The 17,225-nt window shown below is 43.3% G+C and overlaps 1 protein-coding gene and 1 non-coding gene across 9 annotated transcripts in view; both read right to left on the bottom strand.

Moving 5' to 3' along the window:
* Positions 1-366: 366 nt before the first annotated feature.
* LOC116869367 (phospholipid-transporting ATPase FetA-like) overlaps positions 367-17,225 on the bottom strand; it is a 105,578-nt gene continuing 88,719 nt past the window's right edge. For 4 of the 8 annotated variants that reach the window (XM_032860499.1, XM_032860504.1, XM_032860502.1 and 1 more), the window contains 12 exons: positions 16,512-16,627; positions 12,363-12,527; positions 10,726-10,837; positions 8,803-8,908; positions 8,323-8,470; positions 7,587-7,770; positions 6,004-6,227; positions 4,562-4,645; positions 2,955-3,200; positions 2,633-2,771; positions 1,703-1,833; positions 1,098-1,606 (listed from right to left, as the gene is read on the bottom strand). In XM_032860499.1, coding sequence (XP_032716390.1) covers positions 1,415-1,606; positions 1,703-1,833; positions 2,633-2,771; positions 2,955-3,200; positions 4,562-4,645; positions 6,004-6,227; positions 7,587-7,770; positions 8,323-8,470; positions 8,803-8,908; positions 10,726-10,837; positions 12,363-12,527; positions 16,512-16,627 — 1,847 coding nt within the window. In that variant the 3' untranslated portion in view covers positions 1,098-1,414. Of the gene's footprint in view, positions 743-1,097; positions 1,607-1,702; positions 1,834-2,632; positions 2,772-2,954; positions 3,201-4,561; positions 4,646-6,003; positions 6,228-7,586; positions 7,771-8,322; positions 8,471-8,802; positions 8,909-10,725; positions 10,838-12,362; positions 12,528-16,511; positions 16,628-17,225 lie in introns of those variants that run through there. The other 4 variants (XM_032860500.1, XM_032860501.1, XM_032860503.1 and 1 more) reach the window with 4 other exon arrangements.
* Positions 9,168-9,274, bottom strand: LOC116869594. The gene has a single exon (XR_004383065.1). It is a non-coding gene; the product is annotated as a U6 spliceosomal RNA (small nuclear RNA).

Raw genomic sequence — 17,225 nt, 5'->3', positions numbered from 1 at the left:
ACCTGAGCTGAAGGCAGATGCTTAACGACTGAGCCATCCTGGCATCCCAGAGTTTACATTTCTTGATGACCTATTAATAGACATCAGACTAGAGGAGGAGTGTGGAATGATTTCCATCACTGCCTTGGGTGACTGGGATCATGGTGGCAGCATCCTGGGTGAAGTTTTGGGGGAAAATGATTAATACATGTTGGTGGACTGAGTGTGAATTTCCTAGGATTCAACTAAATGAAGGATTTCAGAATCAGTTTAATAAATGGATCTGTTTCTAAGAAAGATCTAAGATAGTTTAGAATCTTCTTTCTGTTGATAAACGAAGTCTGGATGAAGTCATTCAACCTAGTACTAAGGCGTGTAAAGGGGATAAAGCTCCGTGGTCAAAGGATGTGGTCATATTGAGGTCAAGATAGAGTTTAGCAACAAAGGACAGAAAAGTGAAATGGAACTGCAAAAGGAGAGAAAGGGGGTGGATAGGGCAGTGGGGCCAATGATACTGCTTGGATGTTACTGTCACTGGTATCCAACAGATCATACACATCTCTCCACTCCAAAATAAGCAATTTATTACTCCATAAACTTCTCAGAAACAATTTCCCAAGTACATACAATTTCTTCTCAAAGTAATTTTATGGAATGAAGACAAATGTTCATCAATTGTGGCTTATACCCCCTCAAGAAAGGATTTTTAAACATCCCCAGCAGTCTCCTTCTCCCAGTTCTGAAGCCTGAAAAGGTGTCAGTTCTTGGGTAAAAGGGGTCAAAGAGAGGGGAAGAAGGTGAAATCTTGAGCTGTCTTATCAAGGCAGGAACCAGCTCCCCACCTCCCCCCCCTTTTTTTCTTTTTGGTCCATAAACTCTCCTTCAGCTTTTTATGACCAACTTCTCATAGCTGCCTCCTCCTTTTGAGACCCAGGGCTAGCAAAAGATTTACCCTGAATTCCCCAGATGAACCTGAGAAAGGTATCTGGTGAGATATACTTGTGTGGAGCCCTGGCAATGTTTACGGTTGCTCTGGGTATGGGAAACAGGACCCAAAGTAAGATTCTTAGGAGATATATATGTATCTATCTATATATATATTTTTTCCCCTTTCTTACGTTGCCCCTCTTCACTCACCACTTCCATAGTTGCTTGTGTGGATTAAAACTTGGAAGGGTTGGTGGAAGGGAAGCCTGACGTCACTTTTTCTTGAACCGCTGCAACTCTGACAGATATCTGGAGGTCCTTTCTTTACCTTTCCTTGCCTTACCTGGCCACAACCTTCTAGGGAATGAAGAGGCTGAGCCCCTAGAGTGAGAGCAGAATGGCAGGTTTATGCTAGTTTCCCTGGGGCTCTAATCCATCCCTATTAATTTGTGTGGATACAAGGGAGGAAGAGCAATGACTGATTCTTTTGGGATTTCCCTAAGGGCCTTTACTTTTTAAAAGGAAAGCTGTTTTTCTTGAATACCTGGTCCTTCATTGTTTTGCCTGAAGTGATGAGGGCCCCAAAGCCCTGTTTGTGGGAGAATGCATAGGCAGAACGTCGAGGCCTTGTGTGTCTCAGTTTGGTCTGGGTAGGGGGTAGCAGTGGATGTCTTGTCCAAAGATGAATTCTGTTCATAATCTATAGTCAGAGCATGGAGGACAGGGTTTTTATCCACCGAGGCAAAGGCAGAGAGGACCATGAATTATATCTGGGTAGATTCCTTGTTCCACTCACCTTGTCCACGTCGGCAGGCCAGAACAATGGTTTGAGAAATCGGTACCCAATCACAGGCAAAATACAGAGGACCACGCTGAGGATAATAATCAGCCACATTTGTGGCAGGTTCAGAGTGTTCCTGGCCACACCTGTAAACAATGAGGTGCAGGAGGGAGGCTGAACCAGAGCCTAGAGGAAGGGGATTGTCAGCCAGAACTTAGATAACTCTCCATTCCAAAAAAGGAAGTTACTGGTTTGGAGACCATTAAGTTTCCTAATAATATAAATGCAGAAGAATTACAGTGAGATCCTTTGTAAAGCCAAAGTCACTGTGAATTCACATGCCTTCATCTCCCTCTAAAGGCTGGGCCGGGCAAGAGAGTGGGGGCAGGTTATAGGAATCCTGGAACACTGGCCTGGACACAAAAATGGGATACAGGTTTTTGGAGAGGAAAAATGAATGGTTTGATGAGAGGTGAGAAGCAGCTACATCTATTATCTACTCTCACTGTATTTTGTTCCCATCAAAGTAGAATGAAAGGTAGGGAAATTAATATGGGAGACAATAAGGCAGTACACCACAGTATAAAGGATACTGGACTGGGAAGCAGGAGAGCTAGATTTGAGTAATTTAATTTTTAAAAATCTTTAGTCTCTAAAATGGTGCTAATAATTCTTGCCATTTCTACCTCATAGGATGCTTGCAAAGATTAAGTTAGATAAGAAATTTGAAAATATCTTAGAAAATCTAATAGGGTAAAGTATTCCCCTGGCTAGATTTTGAGTCCTTCTGGGGCAGAGGCCATTTCTTATTCCTATCTATATCCACAAAGCCTAGTACATAGTAATACCTGGTCAGTGAGCCTTTATTAAACAAATATACTTTGTTCACACTTCCCAACCCTACCCTCCACCTACTTGCCACACACTGAGTGGGCATAGCCTTACCTAGGAATTGGAAGACGTTGGGGAACATTAGGCACAAGCCATCACTGTACAGGAGGAATAAGATGCAAAAGTAGAAACCCAGGCTACCCCAGGTGAAGATGTGGCTTATCAACGTCCAGTAGGTTGTGTCCAGGGCAATCTGAAAAGCACTCTTTTATGTGCAATACTGTACAACCTGGGACATATCAGCCACCTCCCTTCTCCAGTCCATAGTGGAGGATATCCCTTCCCACTTTCCCTCCCTCCTTCTTTCCCTTTCTTCCAGACAGGCTCCCCACCCAATCCTCCTCCACCACCCCTTCTTCTCCTCCCCCAGCCACACCTGCACTGTGACCACGCAGAGCAAAGCAGTCTGCACTATCAGGGAGAAGGACTGGTAGTCAGAGATCTCTTTCCCATCACTGTCTATTGAGTTGTGAATGGTCCTCATAGGGATAAAGAACAGCACGAAGGAACTATAGATCCCACGCACTAAACACTTCACAAATTCCTTCTTGTTGAAATAGAGGTTGTGCTGGCCTGGGCCATACAGCTCTGGGAAGCGTAGACTCCATGTTTCATTCACATCCTGGAAGTACCAGAGGGTAAGGAGGAAAGTTCAGGGTCTCTCCATAGAAGTTCCCATCTCCATCGGAGTAGAAGTTTCTCCCCTCACTGCCTCTGCTGACAGCCTGCCTAGGAACTTCCTCATGGATTACTTGAGAAGTGGAACCAGAGAACAGAGCAGTGACCATAGACCCTTCCTGAAGTCCTACACTCTAGGCAAGGATCTAGGCGGTGGAAGAAAGCTAGGAGAAGGTCAAGGTTGTGGTAAGGACCTGGAAACAGTTAGGAGAGGGGAAATGGGGAGTAACTAGGGTTGGGGGTAGCTGGAAGGGAGGATGGGAGCTTAGGATGGGGGGCAGTTGGTACATGAGGCCCCAATTTTAAGTGTTCCTTTAGTTGAGTAATTTTTGTGTCAAAAGCCAATAAAAGGAGAGGGGGAAGCCAATGGGGACCAGCTAGTCACATGGAGGTATCCATGTTCTGTAATGCTCTTCCCATTTCCATAGCTAATGGTGAACTCAGGTGACAGGATTCTCTGTGTGAATGCCACTGGATCATCTTCATCTCCTAAACCAGAAACTTTGGATAACAAAGCTTGCAGCTTGTTTTTGAGAGGTTGTGGATCCTTAGAATTAGTCAACTGAAGCTTCATTGGACACAGCTCATCCCTCTTGTTACTCTGTGGCTAACGGCTACCTTGTGGAGAATTTGACTTCCTACCCTGATGGAGACCAGGAAACCATGATGCCATGGTGTCCTCTTTCAGCTATTTTATTCCTCTTTGGAGGCTTCTTTTCTATTCAATGTGCCCAAGACAGGAAGTTGGGACAGAAGAGGAAAGAGAGGTATGATACTAGGACCCCCCAATGCCCAGGAAATTTCTGACAGGGACAGATGATATCCCCTAGGCTGACTCCTTAGGACTCAAAATATCATACTCACATTCCCATGCTTGGCCTTCAGGACTCTCACTAGGCCACCCTGCCAGATCCTGCATTGGCTTGCTTTATCTCTGTATGTGTCTCTCACTTCTTGAAGCTCCTTGTTTTACCTAGTCTTGCCCTAATAACTCTATTTCCTTTCACTACCTTTTATACACATTCAATTTACTATAAAGCACAATTACTATGTTTCTCTCTACAAAAATAAAATTGACACAGAAAACTTGGATTTCTAAAACTGATGATTATTCTCTGTGGAGGAAGATTCTTTACTTTATCCCATGATACCTCTCCAGGTGATAAGCTCCCTTCCTTGCTCTAGAAATTATTCCATTTACAACTGACTTTGTAGAACTCAGCTCTTCTCCTTCCCACTCTTGGGAATACTCCTCAAGGGCCCAGGGGCTTTAGTCCTGACTAAGAGGCTTGCCGCTGGTCTTACCTGGTCAAACAGACTCAAGCTCAGGACAGGGAGGGAGGTGTAGACCAGGTTGTAGAAAGTGATAAACCAGGTATCATAAACTGTCTAAGAGAATACCAAGGAGATTTCTTAGATTCCTCTGTTTTCCAAAGTCCCAGCTCCACCTCCCAGGTTCAAGAGTCCCTTCTGGTCCCCACCTACCCACCACTACACTAACCTAGGGCAGGATTTGGATTTCAGAAATCTGACAGAGAAGGCTGACCCCCATCTCTGTTTGGTCCTACAGAAGTCAGAACTCTGTGTCCCAGGCTGGGGCAAGGCCACATCAAGCTTGTTTGTGGCCAACCCTACAAGGCTGATTTGGACCAACCTTACCATGACCTGCACTGCCCATCCATGCACAGAAAAGATCCAGAGTGCCTGCTAGGGAATGCTAGCTGTACCCCTGAACTTTCAGGCATGTAAGCCTCTGGGCTCTTTAATCTGACTTATGACATTCAGTAGCTTCTACAACACTGGATACTTTCTAACAGTGGTAAGTAGAATAGACTCAGTAACCCTTTCCTAGCCGGGTGCTCCATCCTTGGGGCCCAGAGAGGGCTCCTTTACTAGCCACAAGAGGTCAGCAAAACACACACATATGAATACACTTATGAATGACTTTGTTACACCATTGGGGGTATACAAGTCTATTACTTTCTGCTGAACAATCTGTTTCCCCCAGAGCCCAAGGCAACAAAGGTAGTAGGGATTTCCCAAGATAATTCCTGAGGTTGTTTTTCTTAGGAATGTGAGAACCCTGAAAAACTTCTCATAGGAAAAAGGATTCCTCATAGAATATAAAAACCCAGATCCTACTTCTTTCCATTACTGTGGGGGAGATTTTATACTCAAATGTGGAATTAATTCATTAGAGCAACAACAGTATATGTTTGGGGCACGGAGAAGGGGTGTCAGGGTGGGGAAGCACCCAGTAAGGGAAGCTGTGTCATGAAATGGGGCTACAGGTGAACACCATAACTAACCTATCTGTCAAGACTCAGAGGACCCTTGAGGCTTAGTCTGTTCCATAAAGATTGCTTTGGATACTAAAAAAACTACCAGATCCAAGAATTTCCACATACTATCTGTTTGGAAACTAGGTCTCCATGTCAGGTAAAAGGTGAAAATATCTTATGGAGAGTTTTGGAGATAGGAATCAAGTCCAAGTCAAAGCCAAGCCAGAAAAGTTAGGGTTTGGAAATCTAAGGTTAAATGTAAGGTTAGATGGGATCAGCATGGTTGAGGACCTTCATGCTTAACTGAATGAGCAACCCAAGTGCCCCCATGTGAGAAGCTTTATGGATGGATGGCAATGTCATACATTGGTCTCTAGAAAAGAAAGAGGGTCTGAGATGGCTGAAGTGGGGGCGAGTAGAAAAGACCCAGCTGACCAGAGTGGGGAATGTCACCAGATCTCCTACCTGTGCAGAGAACCCGCTGAAGAAGGCATACCAGAAGTGCATCAGGGTGAAGGCAAAGTTTTTGTAAAAGAAGTAGCTGAGAAACTTGCACATGCGATTATAGGACCATCGGCCATGGACCAAGAGTAGACGCTGAAGATAGCGGAACTGGGAGATGGCGTAGTCACTGTTGAGCATGGCCTGCATTCCCTCCTGGCCAGTGATGCCAACCCCAATGTGGGCAGCTGCAAAGAAATCCCATAAGCTTCTCAACCACAAAGTTTGTCTGCTGGGCTCCCAGGTTGGGAAGTGTAAAAGAAAGGCTGAGATCATGTTGTATAAACACCTTATTTTACATTGGAAAACACTCAGGAATGCCTGGCATGGCTTGTACTAGAAAGCCCTCCTAGATGGTCTTTGTACCTACTATAGCCATCTAGGGTCTTTCCTGCTGTCCAGATGCTGACGTAAAAATTTCTTGTTACCTCTTGAAGCCACTTACATCAATTAAAGATGCAGGATGGATGTCAATCTAATACAATATTTAATTACCAAAGTTTATCTAGAGCTAAAATCCACCTGTTAGGAGGAAATAAATGATGTACCTACTTTGTTAGTGAGAAGCAAGTTCTTCAAGAGGCCTAACATGACTTTTTCTAGATAAAACAAGGATTACACTTGATGGAAAATAAGATTAAAGTTCCTAAAAGTTTTAATTAGTCTCTTGTAGTGTAGGGTAAATTCATTCATCTTCTGTATATACCTATTGCATTGCTTAATGGAATAGTTGAAATTTCTAAGGCCCTAAAAACCAGAGAAATTCTAGAAAGTGAGGAAGCTATCAAGAACACTTCCTGGTATTAAAGCCACAGCTAGAATGTCTGCTAGTGTTTCCTAGATGGGGAGAGTGGTTGGGCTAGAGGACCTCTAGATGTTGTCCATATTTGACAGAACCACAAGTTGCTGGAATTAAAATTAGTTTCTGAAAATTAGCTGAAATTAAAATAAGTTTCAGCCATTTGCTTCTATTGGTTCAAAGCATCAGTAAGTCTGCTATTCTTCTCCAGCCAGGTGAGTCAGGACAAGTTCTAACGAACACTGCCTCAGGGAAGAAGAGATCCCTACATTGTGCCTCATAGCTAATGCCCTGGTTGAGCAGTCTTGTCTTCTGCTTAACATTGCTCAGGCATACAGCTTTCAAAAAGGGAACAGACTATGACTCTTGCCCAGGGGTTCTTTCTGTAGGCTTTGATGCCACCTTGGAAAGATGGTATGGTAGTTCCATGGCCTATTCTGTGAATATATGCATATGTTCTTATGGAAGCCAGGCATATTTGTGTATACATGTGTTAAGTGCATGAAGCCAAGACTAGTGGTTAAATGTGTGCATGTCTGCATATGGACTGATGTATGCATGTGTAAATAAGTGGGAATGCAGGTATAGAGGAGCATGAATGAAGTTGCAAAACATTATAAATGTACAAATATATGATATGCAGGAGTATGAATCCAAAACACAGTGCCACCCAGGTTGGTTTTTGCCTATGGAGGAAGGAAAGGGCAAGCCCTTGGTTGGAGGTTATGGTGCCCCATCCCTCACATGCCTTTGATCATGCTGACGTCATTGGCCCCATCCCCGATGGCCAGTGTCACCACCTTCTTGTACCTCTTCATCAGCTCTACCACCTGGGCCTTCTGAAGGGGTGTCATCCGGCAGCAGATCACTCCCTTGCACATGCACACTGTTCGCAGCAGTTCCAACTCCAGGTTCCCTTCTAGAGCATAGGCCTGCAGTACCAGGACACACCCACATTTCAGGTTGCCCAAAAAGGCTCTCAGAACAAGATCTTCCTAGGCCCTTCCCCGTAGCCATACTCTCCTGTACTACAAAGGTCAGGCATAGTGGCTTCCAGGTGCTCCACTCCCGAGGGAGGCTAAGTCCCCAAGTCACTTTTAGGCATCCTCACATCTGACCCAGCCTCCAATGGGAAACTGGTCAGCCTTTCTCACTGGGTCAAATCAGTTAACTGGGCTATAAAGGCCAAGCGACTTTTTAGAGGACCTGGTTCTGTTTGCTCCCCACTTCCTCTAACTGATAAGCTGCATCAGTAGTGAAGAAATTGGATAAGGAAGGAACATGTCCTTGGCTTCTCTTTCCTCATTATTTCTGCCTAGAGAAAGATAGGGAAAGGTGTCTGTTAGGAAAGGGCACCAGAAGAGAGGGGAAAAAGGTGACTCGTGAACCAGAGAAGGGGTCTTAAAATTTCCCTGAAGCAGGCTGGACCTAGGAAAAAAAATTCCTTGGGAGAAGAGAAAGAGTTGTAGCTCTGTGTTGCCCACCAGACTGTAGCCATTGATGATCAAGCCATAGTTGCCATTGGGCACCTCCTCGGGTATTCTGAAGGGCATTTGGGGCTTCGTGTTCAGGTAGGTGTTTACTGGATCTGATTCCAGGAGAGACTCAGGTTTCATCTTGTTCCTTGCCAACCTGAAAGCCAAGACTAGTGGTTAATGTCTGACTGAAAGCCCCAGAGCTTAGGAAAGTGAAAGTGTCTTAGAATGAAAGTGGGCAAAGTAGGTACACAGCCTCTATAAAGCACCAGCCAAACTCAACTGCCTCCCGAGAACTGCCATTGTCTCAGGTCCCTGACCATCCACACACCACACTTCTCCAACTCCTTGAGCCCTAAAGCTTCTTCACAAAATTATCTCAAGTATTTTAGGTTTTTTTTTTTCCCTCTTCTCCATATCTTCTTTGTTCCTTCTGACAGTGTGGGAGTCATACTAAGTGAAGAGCTGTGGCAGTTCTCCCATCTGTACCTGAGTTCTTGCCGAACAGTCTCATCATTCTTGCCTTCCACGATGAATATCCCATCCATTTCTTCCTCAAATATGTTACAGGCATAGGCAATGTTCACAGCAGTCTCTGCAGGGAAGAGGGGAACACTAGCCACATTTTGGCTGGGACAGGGTCTTTACAAAAGTATATATGTACATAAGCACTAATGGTGGGCAGCAGAGCCCATTTGTCCACATTTGCCATGGAGGCAGTCAAAGTATATTTTTCATGAGTCAGTGGAGACCATATTCAAACACACAGGAGACACTCAGCCTAGTACAGAACTTGTGAGTTACTTATCAATAAGTAGGATCATTCTGGCTTAGTCTTTCTTTTTGTTTCATTTTTTAACAAGGAACACTTCATGAATTTGCCTGTCATTCTTGTGCAGGGGCCATGCTAACCTTCTCTATTTTATTCCAATTTTCACATATGTGCCGCTGAAGCCAGCACCATTCTGGCTTAACCTTCCAACGGGGCCTTCCCTTATTTCCTAAAACAATTCCAGTCTGCATCCACTTTTCCAAACAGGATGTATTTCCCTATGCCTGCTTTTATGCCAGAGTTTATGGGGAACTGTTTTGGTTGTGGTCTTTACATCAAGAACTCTGGAATTTGGAATAAATTCATACTAAGGAAAACAATTTACGAAAATTTAATAGCGAGCCCTCGCTGCAATGGTATCAAAATTCAGAGGAGAGGGGTGCCTGGGTGGCTCAGTGGATTAAACCGCTGCCTTGGGCTCAGGTCATGATCTCAGTGTCCTGGGATTGAGCCCCGCATCAGGCTCTCTGCTCAGTGGGGAGCCTGCTTCCCCCTCTCTCTCTGCCTGACTCTCTGCCTACTTGTGATCTCTCTCTCTGTCAAATAAATAAATAAAATCTTTTAAAAAAATTCAGAGGAGAGATTGTAAGGTCATAGAAACTTTCTTGGGAAAAGACTTTGAAGAACGAGTAAGACTTATTTAGGGGTCAGAAAAAAAACCATTTCAAACAGGGAAACAACCCAAACAGAGGCCTAGAGTAGGAACTGGATTGTTTGGGACATACTAAAAATAATGGTCACATCAGGATGGAGATAAGTATATGTAGGTAGCAACAGATTATCAAGATCTTGAAGGCTGTACAGTGGAGTCTGACTTTACTACATAGAGTTTCTGAAGGTATCTGAGCAGAGGAATAGCATATAAAAGTAGTATATTTTAGTAAGATCAAGCTGATGGTTGTATATAGGCTATACTGAAATCAATAAGGACAAGAGACAGAGATCAGAAGTTTTTTTGTAGACGTACAATCAAAGGGGACAAAGGCTGAACTACGGTGGTGGCACAGTCAAAAGGGGATCTTCAGAACCCTTGGTGGGACATGCTGAGACAATGAATCTTTGGGACAACAGAGAGGGTATATTCCAAAGTAATTCCAAAGTTTTTAGCTTGTGGGTTCCTGGATGACAGGGGTCATGTCTGACTGAATCATCTCCGTGTCCTCACTGCCTAACACAGGATCCAGCATAAAATATACTCTTAGAGGGCGCCTGGGTGGCTCAGTGGGTTAAGCCGCTGCCTTCGGCTCAGGTCATGATCTCAGGGTCCTGGGATCGAGTCCCACGTCGGGCTCTCTGCTCAGCAGGGAACCTGCTTCCCTCTCTCTCTCTCTCTCTCTGCCTGCCTCTCCATCTACTTGTGATCTCTCTCTGTCAAATAAATAAATAAAATCTTAAAAAAAAAATATATACTCTTAGAAAACTGTGTACAAAACTAGGAGTGAAGGTGTCCTGTAAGGACTTGACCTGGACTATAAGGTATTTGTCAAATAAATGGCTAAGATAAAAAGAAAATGCAAAATAAAAGAAATGGCTAAGGTGGACAGGGAAGAGAACTGGTGAAGTGAGGAGCTCCCCTTTACCTTGCTTATCTCCAGTTAAGACCCATATCTTAATTTTGGCTTTGTTCAGGATAGTGATTGTCTCAGGTACACCATCCTGGAGCTTGTCTTCTATGGCTGTGGCCCCTAACAGCTTCGGACAGAGAGAACAGTGAGTGAGAAGGAGGGAGAATGTCACAGCATTTAGTGCTACCCAACAACTCAACTGGCACCTCATCATCCTCGTTAGCAAGCTGGCTCTGTCCTGACATAAGGATCCAAATGTTATAAAATTCAGCACCCTCTGCCTCACAACAGATGCAGGTTTTCAACCACATAAATCAAATTGAGACACAGAATGTCAGGGATCAAAGAGGGAAAAGACTTGCCCAAGTCATACATGAAGCTGTGTGCCACTTCTAAACCATCTGTTTCTCAACACACTTTCACTGCTCTTTTGCTTCAGAGCACACTTCCCGGCTTTCCAGTGTTGACCAGAGGGATGAGCACCAGGACTCAGTCTGAGGAACTGACAGATGGACAAACAATTGGCTTATTTCTTTTAGGCCTCCAGAAGGACAGACTAGAACTACTAACTGCTGAACTGATGATGGAAGGAGATGTATGACCTCTGGGATTTCTGTTTTCCCAACTGGTATTAGAAATTTCTGTTTTTAGAAGAACCAGCCTGTGTCAGTCTGGTCAAAACCTTTTTCTTTTTGACTCAGGTTGTGATGTCAGGGTCCTGGAATTGAGCCCTACATCTGGCTCTGCACTCATTGCAGTCTGCTTGTCCCTTTCCCTCTGCACCTCCCCCTGCTCATACTTATTCTCTCTCTCTCAAATAAATAAATAATTTTTTTTAAGCTATCACATCACTTCTTTCACTGAATTCTTCAATGGCTTTCCATATCTCATTGTGAGTACTTATGCTGGCTTATGAGGGCACTCTACTACTTCTCTGTCTCATGACCTTTATTCTCTCCTCCTCACTTATACTTTATCAGCCCCACTAGCTGACTTGCTGTTCAACTAACAAGTTAGGCCTACTCCTGTTTCAGGGCTTTCACTTATGCCATTCCCTCTATTTGGAAAGCTAATTCCCCCAGAGATCTGCTTGGCTCGCCACCTTCTTCAGGTTTCTGCTCAAAGTACCCTATATAAAGTAGTAACTATACTCTGCCCTCTCCAAAACATACATGTGTATGCTGATATTCCCTAGCTATCTCCCTGGCTTTATTTTCTCCCATAGTACTTCATTATTTAACATCTATATATGTTATTTTTGTCTGTTTTTGTCTGCTGCTATGTGCTCAGGGCTTAAAACATTCCTGGCACATAGGAGGCGCTTAGTAAATATGTTGAATGAATGAGTGAATATTTTCATCAGTTAGTTCTGGATTATCTAATCTATGCATTATTCAGATCCTCATTTCTCCCAGATTACTTAGCTTCTGTGAGTAGCTTTGGGATAAAATTTACAAATAGTGCATTCCATCTCCTCACCCCCCCATTATTTATTGATTTCAAAGATCCAGGACATTCTGAATCAGCCTGGATTCCAGTATCCCGTAACCAAAGCACCTGAACCTATTGATTTGCTGGAAGCCACTCTTAGAGACCTTGCTCAGCCACCCCCAGTGCTGCCCCCTATCTGTCCCTGGCTTCTTCACACTAACCATCAAGTCTTTTTCCATCTCTCCATAGACATCTGACATTTTATCTTCCCGATTTTCCAAAGACAGGCAGGCTTCACTGTGCTTCTTGCTCCAGGCCTGGTAGAAGGCATTATCCACTTCTCGGTAGGCCACCATGAGGGTGCGGAGACCTTCAAAGGCAAAATCCTGGAAGACATGTGTGTGCACTGAGTAGGCCTGGGCTGGGTGAGGGCTGAGTTTAGGAAGAGGCCAACTGACCTCACTGCCCATCTGCCTGCAAAATAGGATATAATGATTAGTACCATGGGGCTGGTAGTACCCAGCCTAACCACAAAACAACTGTTGAGCTTTCTCAGAATAATGTCTTAAAGGTGGTGCCAGCATAACTGGGGGCAAAGTTTTGAAAGTACTTCTGAAATATAGAGAGTTCTAGCTTTTGCCTGTAGTTAGATAATTTCCTGTGTGACCCTGGGAAAAATTAAGCCTTCTAGATTTTTTTTTGTTGTAAAATTGGGATAGTAATTCACTGCCTACAGAGAGGATAATGATGTCTGTAATATGAGAATAGAATACTAAAGTAAAAGGAGTTGTTATAAAATATAATCAAAGGACTTACTATTTTTATAAGCATATGTTCATTTTTTTTTAAAGATTTTATTTATTTATTTGACAGAAATCACAAGTAGACAGAGAGGCAGGCAGAGAGAGAGGAGGAAGCAGGCCCCCCGCCGAGCAGAGAGCCCGATGCGGGGCTCGATCCCAGGACCCTGAGATCACGACCCGAGCTGAAGGCAGAGGCTTCAACCCACTGAGCCACCCAGGCGCCCCATATGTTCATTTTTTAAAAAAAGATTTTATTGGGGCGCCTGGGTGACTCAGTGGGTTAAGCCTCTGCCTTTGGCTCAGGTCATGATCTCAGGGTCCTGGAATCGAGCCCCGCATCGGGCTCTCTGCTCAGCAGGGAGCCTGCTTCCTCCTTTCTTTCTCTGCCTACTTGTGATTCTGTCAAGTGAATAAATAAAATCTTAAAAAATTTATTTATTTATTTATTTGAGAGAGAGAGAGAGTGCACAAGCCGGGGGAGTGGGGAGGGAAAAGCAGGCCCCCCCCCCCCCCCCACCCCCAACCAGGGAGCCTGATCAAGACTTGAGGATCATGACCTGAGCTGAAGGCAGATGCCTAATTGACTAAGCCACCCAGGCGCCCCATACATTCATTTTATTTTCCTCTTTCCCTGCCTTCCTTCAAGTATCAACAGGCCCCTCAAAAAGCACACACACACTTGTATATTATTCTACAGCTGATTGGCTGACTCAGTTGATTAGCCACAGCCAGCCGTGTTGACGAGGCACTGCAGAAATGGTTTCTGGGTGAGTTAGCATCTTTTTGCTCTATGGCCACCAGTATATCCTATCTTGTAAACTATATTATATCCTATCTTGCAAAGTATACTCTGGGTCATAAGGAGAGCCAGGTGAGAGTGTGGGTAGTTTAGGGGAGAACTCACATCCAACTGAGGGTGAGTTAGATTTTATTTCCTGAGAATTGCACATGAATAAAAATTCTCCATGATCACTGTTATAGTAAACTTCAAAATAATTCACTTTGGCATTATAAGAGCAAAGAGAAAAATAATTTTATTATACTGATATTCTGCTCTTAGTTGCCTGTGAAACTCCTGAGTGTTTGACTTTAGCTGTCAGGTGAAATGAGCATAAAACAATGTATGTATGGAATCCCATATCTTAAACCTCTGTGCTGTTAGCAGAAGAAGCTACAAAGAGAAGCCTGAGAGAAGATGTCAAAGACTTCTTAGAAGGAAGAGATATAGCAGAAACTGATCTTGCATAGGATACTAAACGAGGTTTAACACGCTGACAGATCCTTAATTCATTCAACAAATAATTTAGTAGTCTGCATTGAAGTTATTTCTTACTTACCTCTTACTTGTGTTTTTTTTTTTCTTTTCTAATGTGGTGGGCAAATCCTGACTGTTGCTTGTTTTTATATGAGCCATTTGCTGATTCCTGTCTTAGAGGGCCTGGAGCTGTGTTTTTGTAAGAGTTTTTGAATCTTGGGGCACCTGGGTGGCTCAGTCGGTTAAGGGTCTGCCTTTAGCTTGGGTCATAATCGCAGAGTCCTGGGATGGAGCCCCTTCTTGGGCTCTGTACTCAGTGGGGAGTCGGCTTCTCCCTTCCCTCTGTCCCTCCCCCTGCTTGTGCTCTCTCAAATAAATAAATAAAATCTTTTTTAAAAAAAGAGGTTTTGAATCTTGACTTCTGAGTATAAGCTTCACTCTTACAAGTTTCTCATCTGTGGTTAACAGATTGTAGTGTAGTCAGGCTCCATTATGGGTGTCTGTAAAGGTGGGTAGAAGGACGCAGGTCAAAATATCTGAAACAGTTTTATGACCCACTTTGGAGCCAGCCTGTGGAAATGCTCTCTGAGAAGATACCCCAATTCACGTGTTCTGGAAGGTTAAAAGATAAGTTTTTCAAACTAGCCCATAGAAAATACTGGGAACCCGTATAGGACATAAGAACTGTCCTATGTTGGATACTTCACCAACTTTTTTAAAAACCTGAAATATAATGTATAGATCATAAAATTCATACTTTTTAAAGTATACAAATCAGTGGTTAAAAAAATTACACTCATACAGTTGTGCATCCTTTACTATCTAATTCCAGAACATTTTCGTCACTCCCAAAGGAAATCCTGTACCCATTAGCTGTCATTCCCATTCTCTTTTCCCCCAGCCCTTGGCAACCACTAATCTACTTGTTTCTGTAGATTTGTTTATTCTGGATATTTCATATAAATGAAATTATACATTATGTGGCCTTTTGTGACTAGCTTCTTTCACTTAACATAATGTTTTCAAGGTTCATCTGCATGTATCAGTATGTTGTTCCTTTGTGGGACTGAATAATATTTGTTGTTTAGATATACCACATGATATTTATCTATTCATCCATGCCATTCATGATGGACATTTGGGCCGTTGCTACTTTTTCACAATTATAGATAATGCTGCTATAAACTATGTGTACAAGTTTTTGTGCGGATGTTTATTTTCATTTCTTGTGGGAATATACCTAGGAGTGAAATTGCTGGGTCATATGATAACTCTACCCTTAACTTTTTCAGGAACTGCCAAACTGTTTTCTAAAATGACTGCATTACGGGGTGCCTGGGTGGCTTAGTCCATGAGAATGACTGCATCATTTCACATTTCCATCAGCAATGTATGAAGGTTACAATTTCTCTATACCTTGCCATTACTTATTATTATCTGATCATCTAGCTGTCCTGGTGGTGTGAAGTAGTATCTTGAGGTTTTTGATTTGCATTTTCCTAAAAGCTAATGAAACTAAGTATCTTTTCGTGTGCTTATTGACTATCTGTTCTCTGACTTCTGATTATGTGTTAACGTGGGTCAAACCAAAGTGGCTTAATAAAAGAGCATTTTCTTCAATCTATTTCCTCTTAAAAAATTTTTTTTTCTGATCTGCCCCTCTCCCATCCCATCTCTTTTCTATTCCCTCAACCCTTTATATATCTAGGTTTATGAGTAGAAATCTTGGAGAATATAGATTTGGTTTTCCTTTCCAGTGCCAGAAGGCTGGAGCCATTCTCTTTCAGATCCATCTCAAATCCTAGAGGGTGGAAGGAGGATGGGATAGGCAAGGGGGAAGGTACCCCTGGGGAGTCTAATCGTGTGGTAACAGAGAATGGTAACAAACAATAGTCCCCTAAATAGCCCAAGCCTGGCGCCTTTTCCTCTATACCTTCAAAGCTGCCATGGCTGGTGAGGTAGCGCCTCCTGTACCAGCAGGCCCAATTCTGAAGTAAATTCTAGGTCTGACCATGGTACCTCTTGAGCCAGGAATCACAGAGAGAACCATTTTGATTGTAGTAAGTGTCCCCACAGATACAATTCTCATCATGCCTTTGTGCCATCTAACTTCTTGACACAGAAGTTGGCAATGTAGTCGTTAGGAATGCCATACAATGAAGTAGTCTTTATTCTTCCAATAGATAGAGACATAGAGACACAGATACTAAAATACATCCATAGAGAAACACACGGACACAATATATGTGGATGCATAATCCATGTACAAAGAACCACCCACAGCTTCCCTCCCCTGTAACCTAAACACTTACATCTAAATGTTCCATGGTCACATCTCTGAGGGATCTACAGGATGGATGGAGCAGCTGACAGAGAATGGTGTCTGCACCCTTGCAGAATAACATTACTCGATCTTCAGGTGTCCTCACTAAGGGCAAACAAATTAAAAGAGTAACCATATAGGCCCATTGTTACAAGAACTTGTCTGGGCCACTGAGGGATAGCATGAGGCTGTTCCCATGACATTTGTTTCTGATTCTTTTGGGGGATAAGCACTCATTGAGTGGTTACAGAGGATAAATGTTGCAGTCGTAAAGGCTGGTGCGAGTGGAAAGAGAAGTTATGCAACCAGTTCTTCTATGGGTTCAATGCCATCTTGGAAGACTCTGATGCAGAATCACATTTAGCTTCCCAAGTACAAGTTCCAGACCGAAGCCCATACCTAGTAAGGACCAAGAATGAAGAATGACCCTCTTCCTCTTCAGTCTGAGGCTCAAACTATTTGAGAGTATGATAGTATGAATTTCCCTTATATTGTCTCCCCCTATCTCTTATGGGTTTATTCTCTATTCTCATCTTGGCTTTGAGGTTTCAGACAGGCCACTATCCAGGAACACTAAAGAGGTATATGGTAGCAAGCTCTCAAAGAGAAAATATATAGGATATGTGAAGGAGAAAGTAGGAATGGCTATGTGTTTGTGTTTGAGGCATGGTACCTTTAAGAAGGCATTTGAGTAGGAGAAAAC

The sequence above is a fragment of the Lontra canadensis genome, unplaced genomic scaffold (assembly GCF_010015895.1).
Source record: "Lontra canadensis isolate GAN:19392208 unplaced genomic scaffold, GSC_riverotter_1.0 scaffold19, whole genome shotgun sequence".
In the NCBI taxonomy this organism is placed as follows: Eukaryota; Metazoa; Chordata; class Mammalia; order Carnivora; family Mustelidae; genus Lontra; species Lontra canadensis.
The sequence above is the reverse complement of the archived record's forward strand: the minus strand, read 5'-3'. Positions and strand labels throughout refer to the sequence as shown.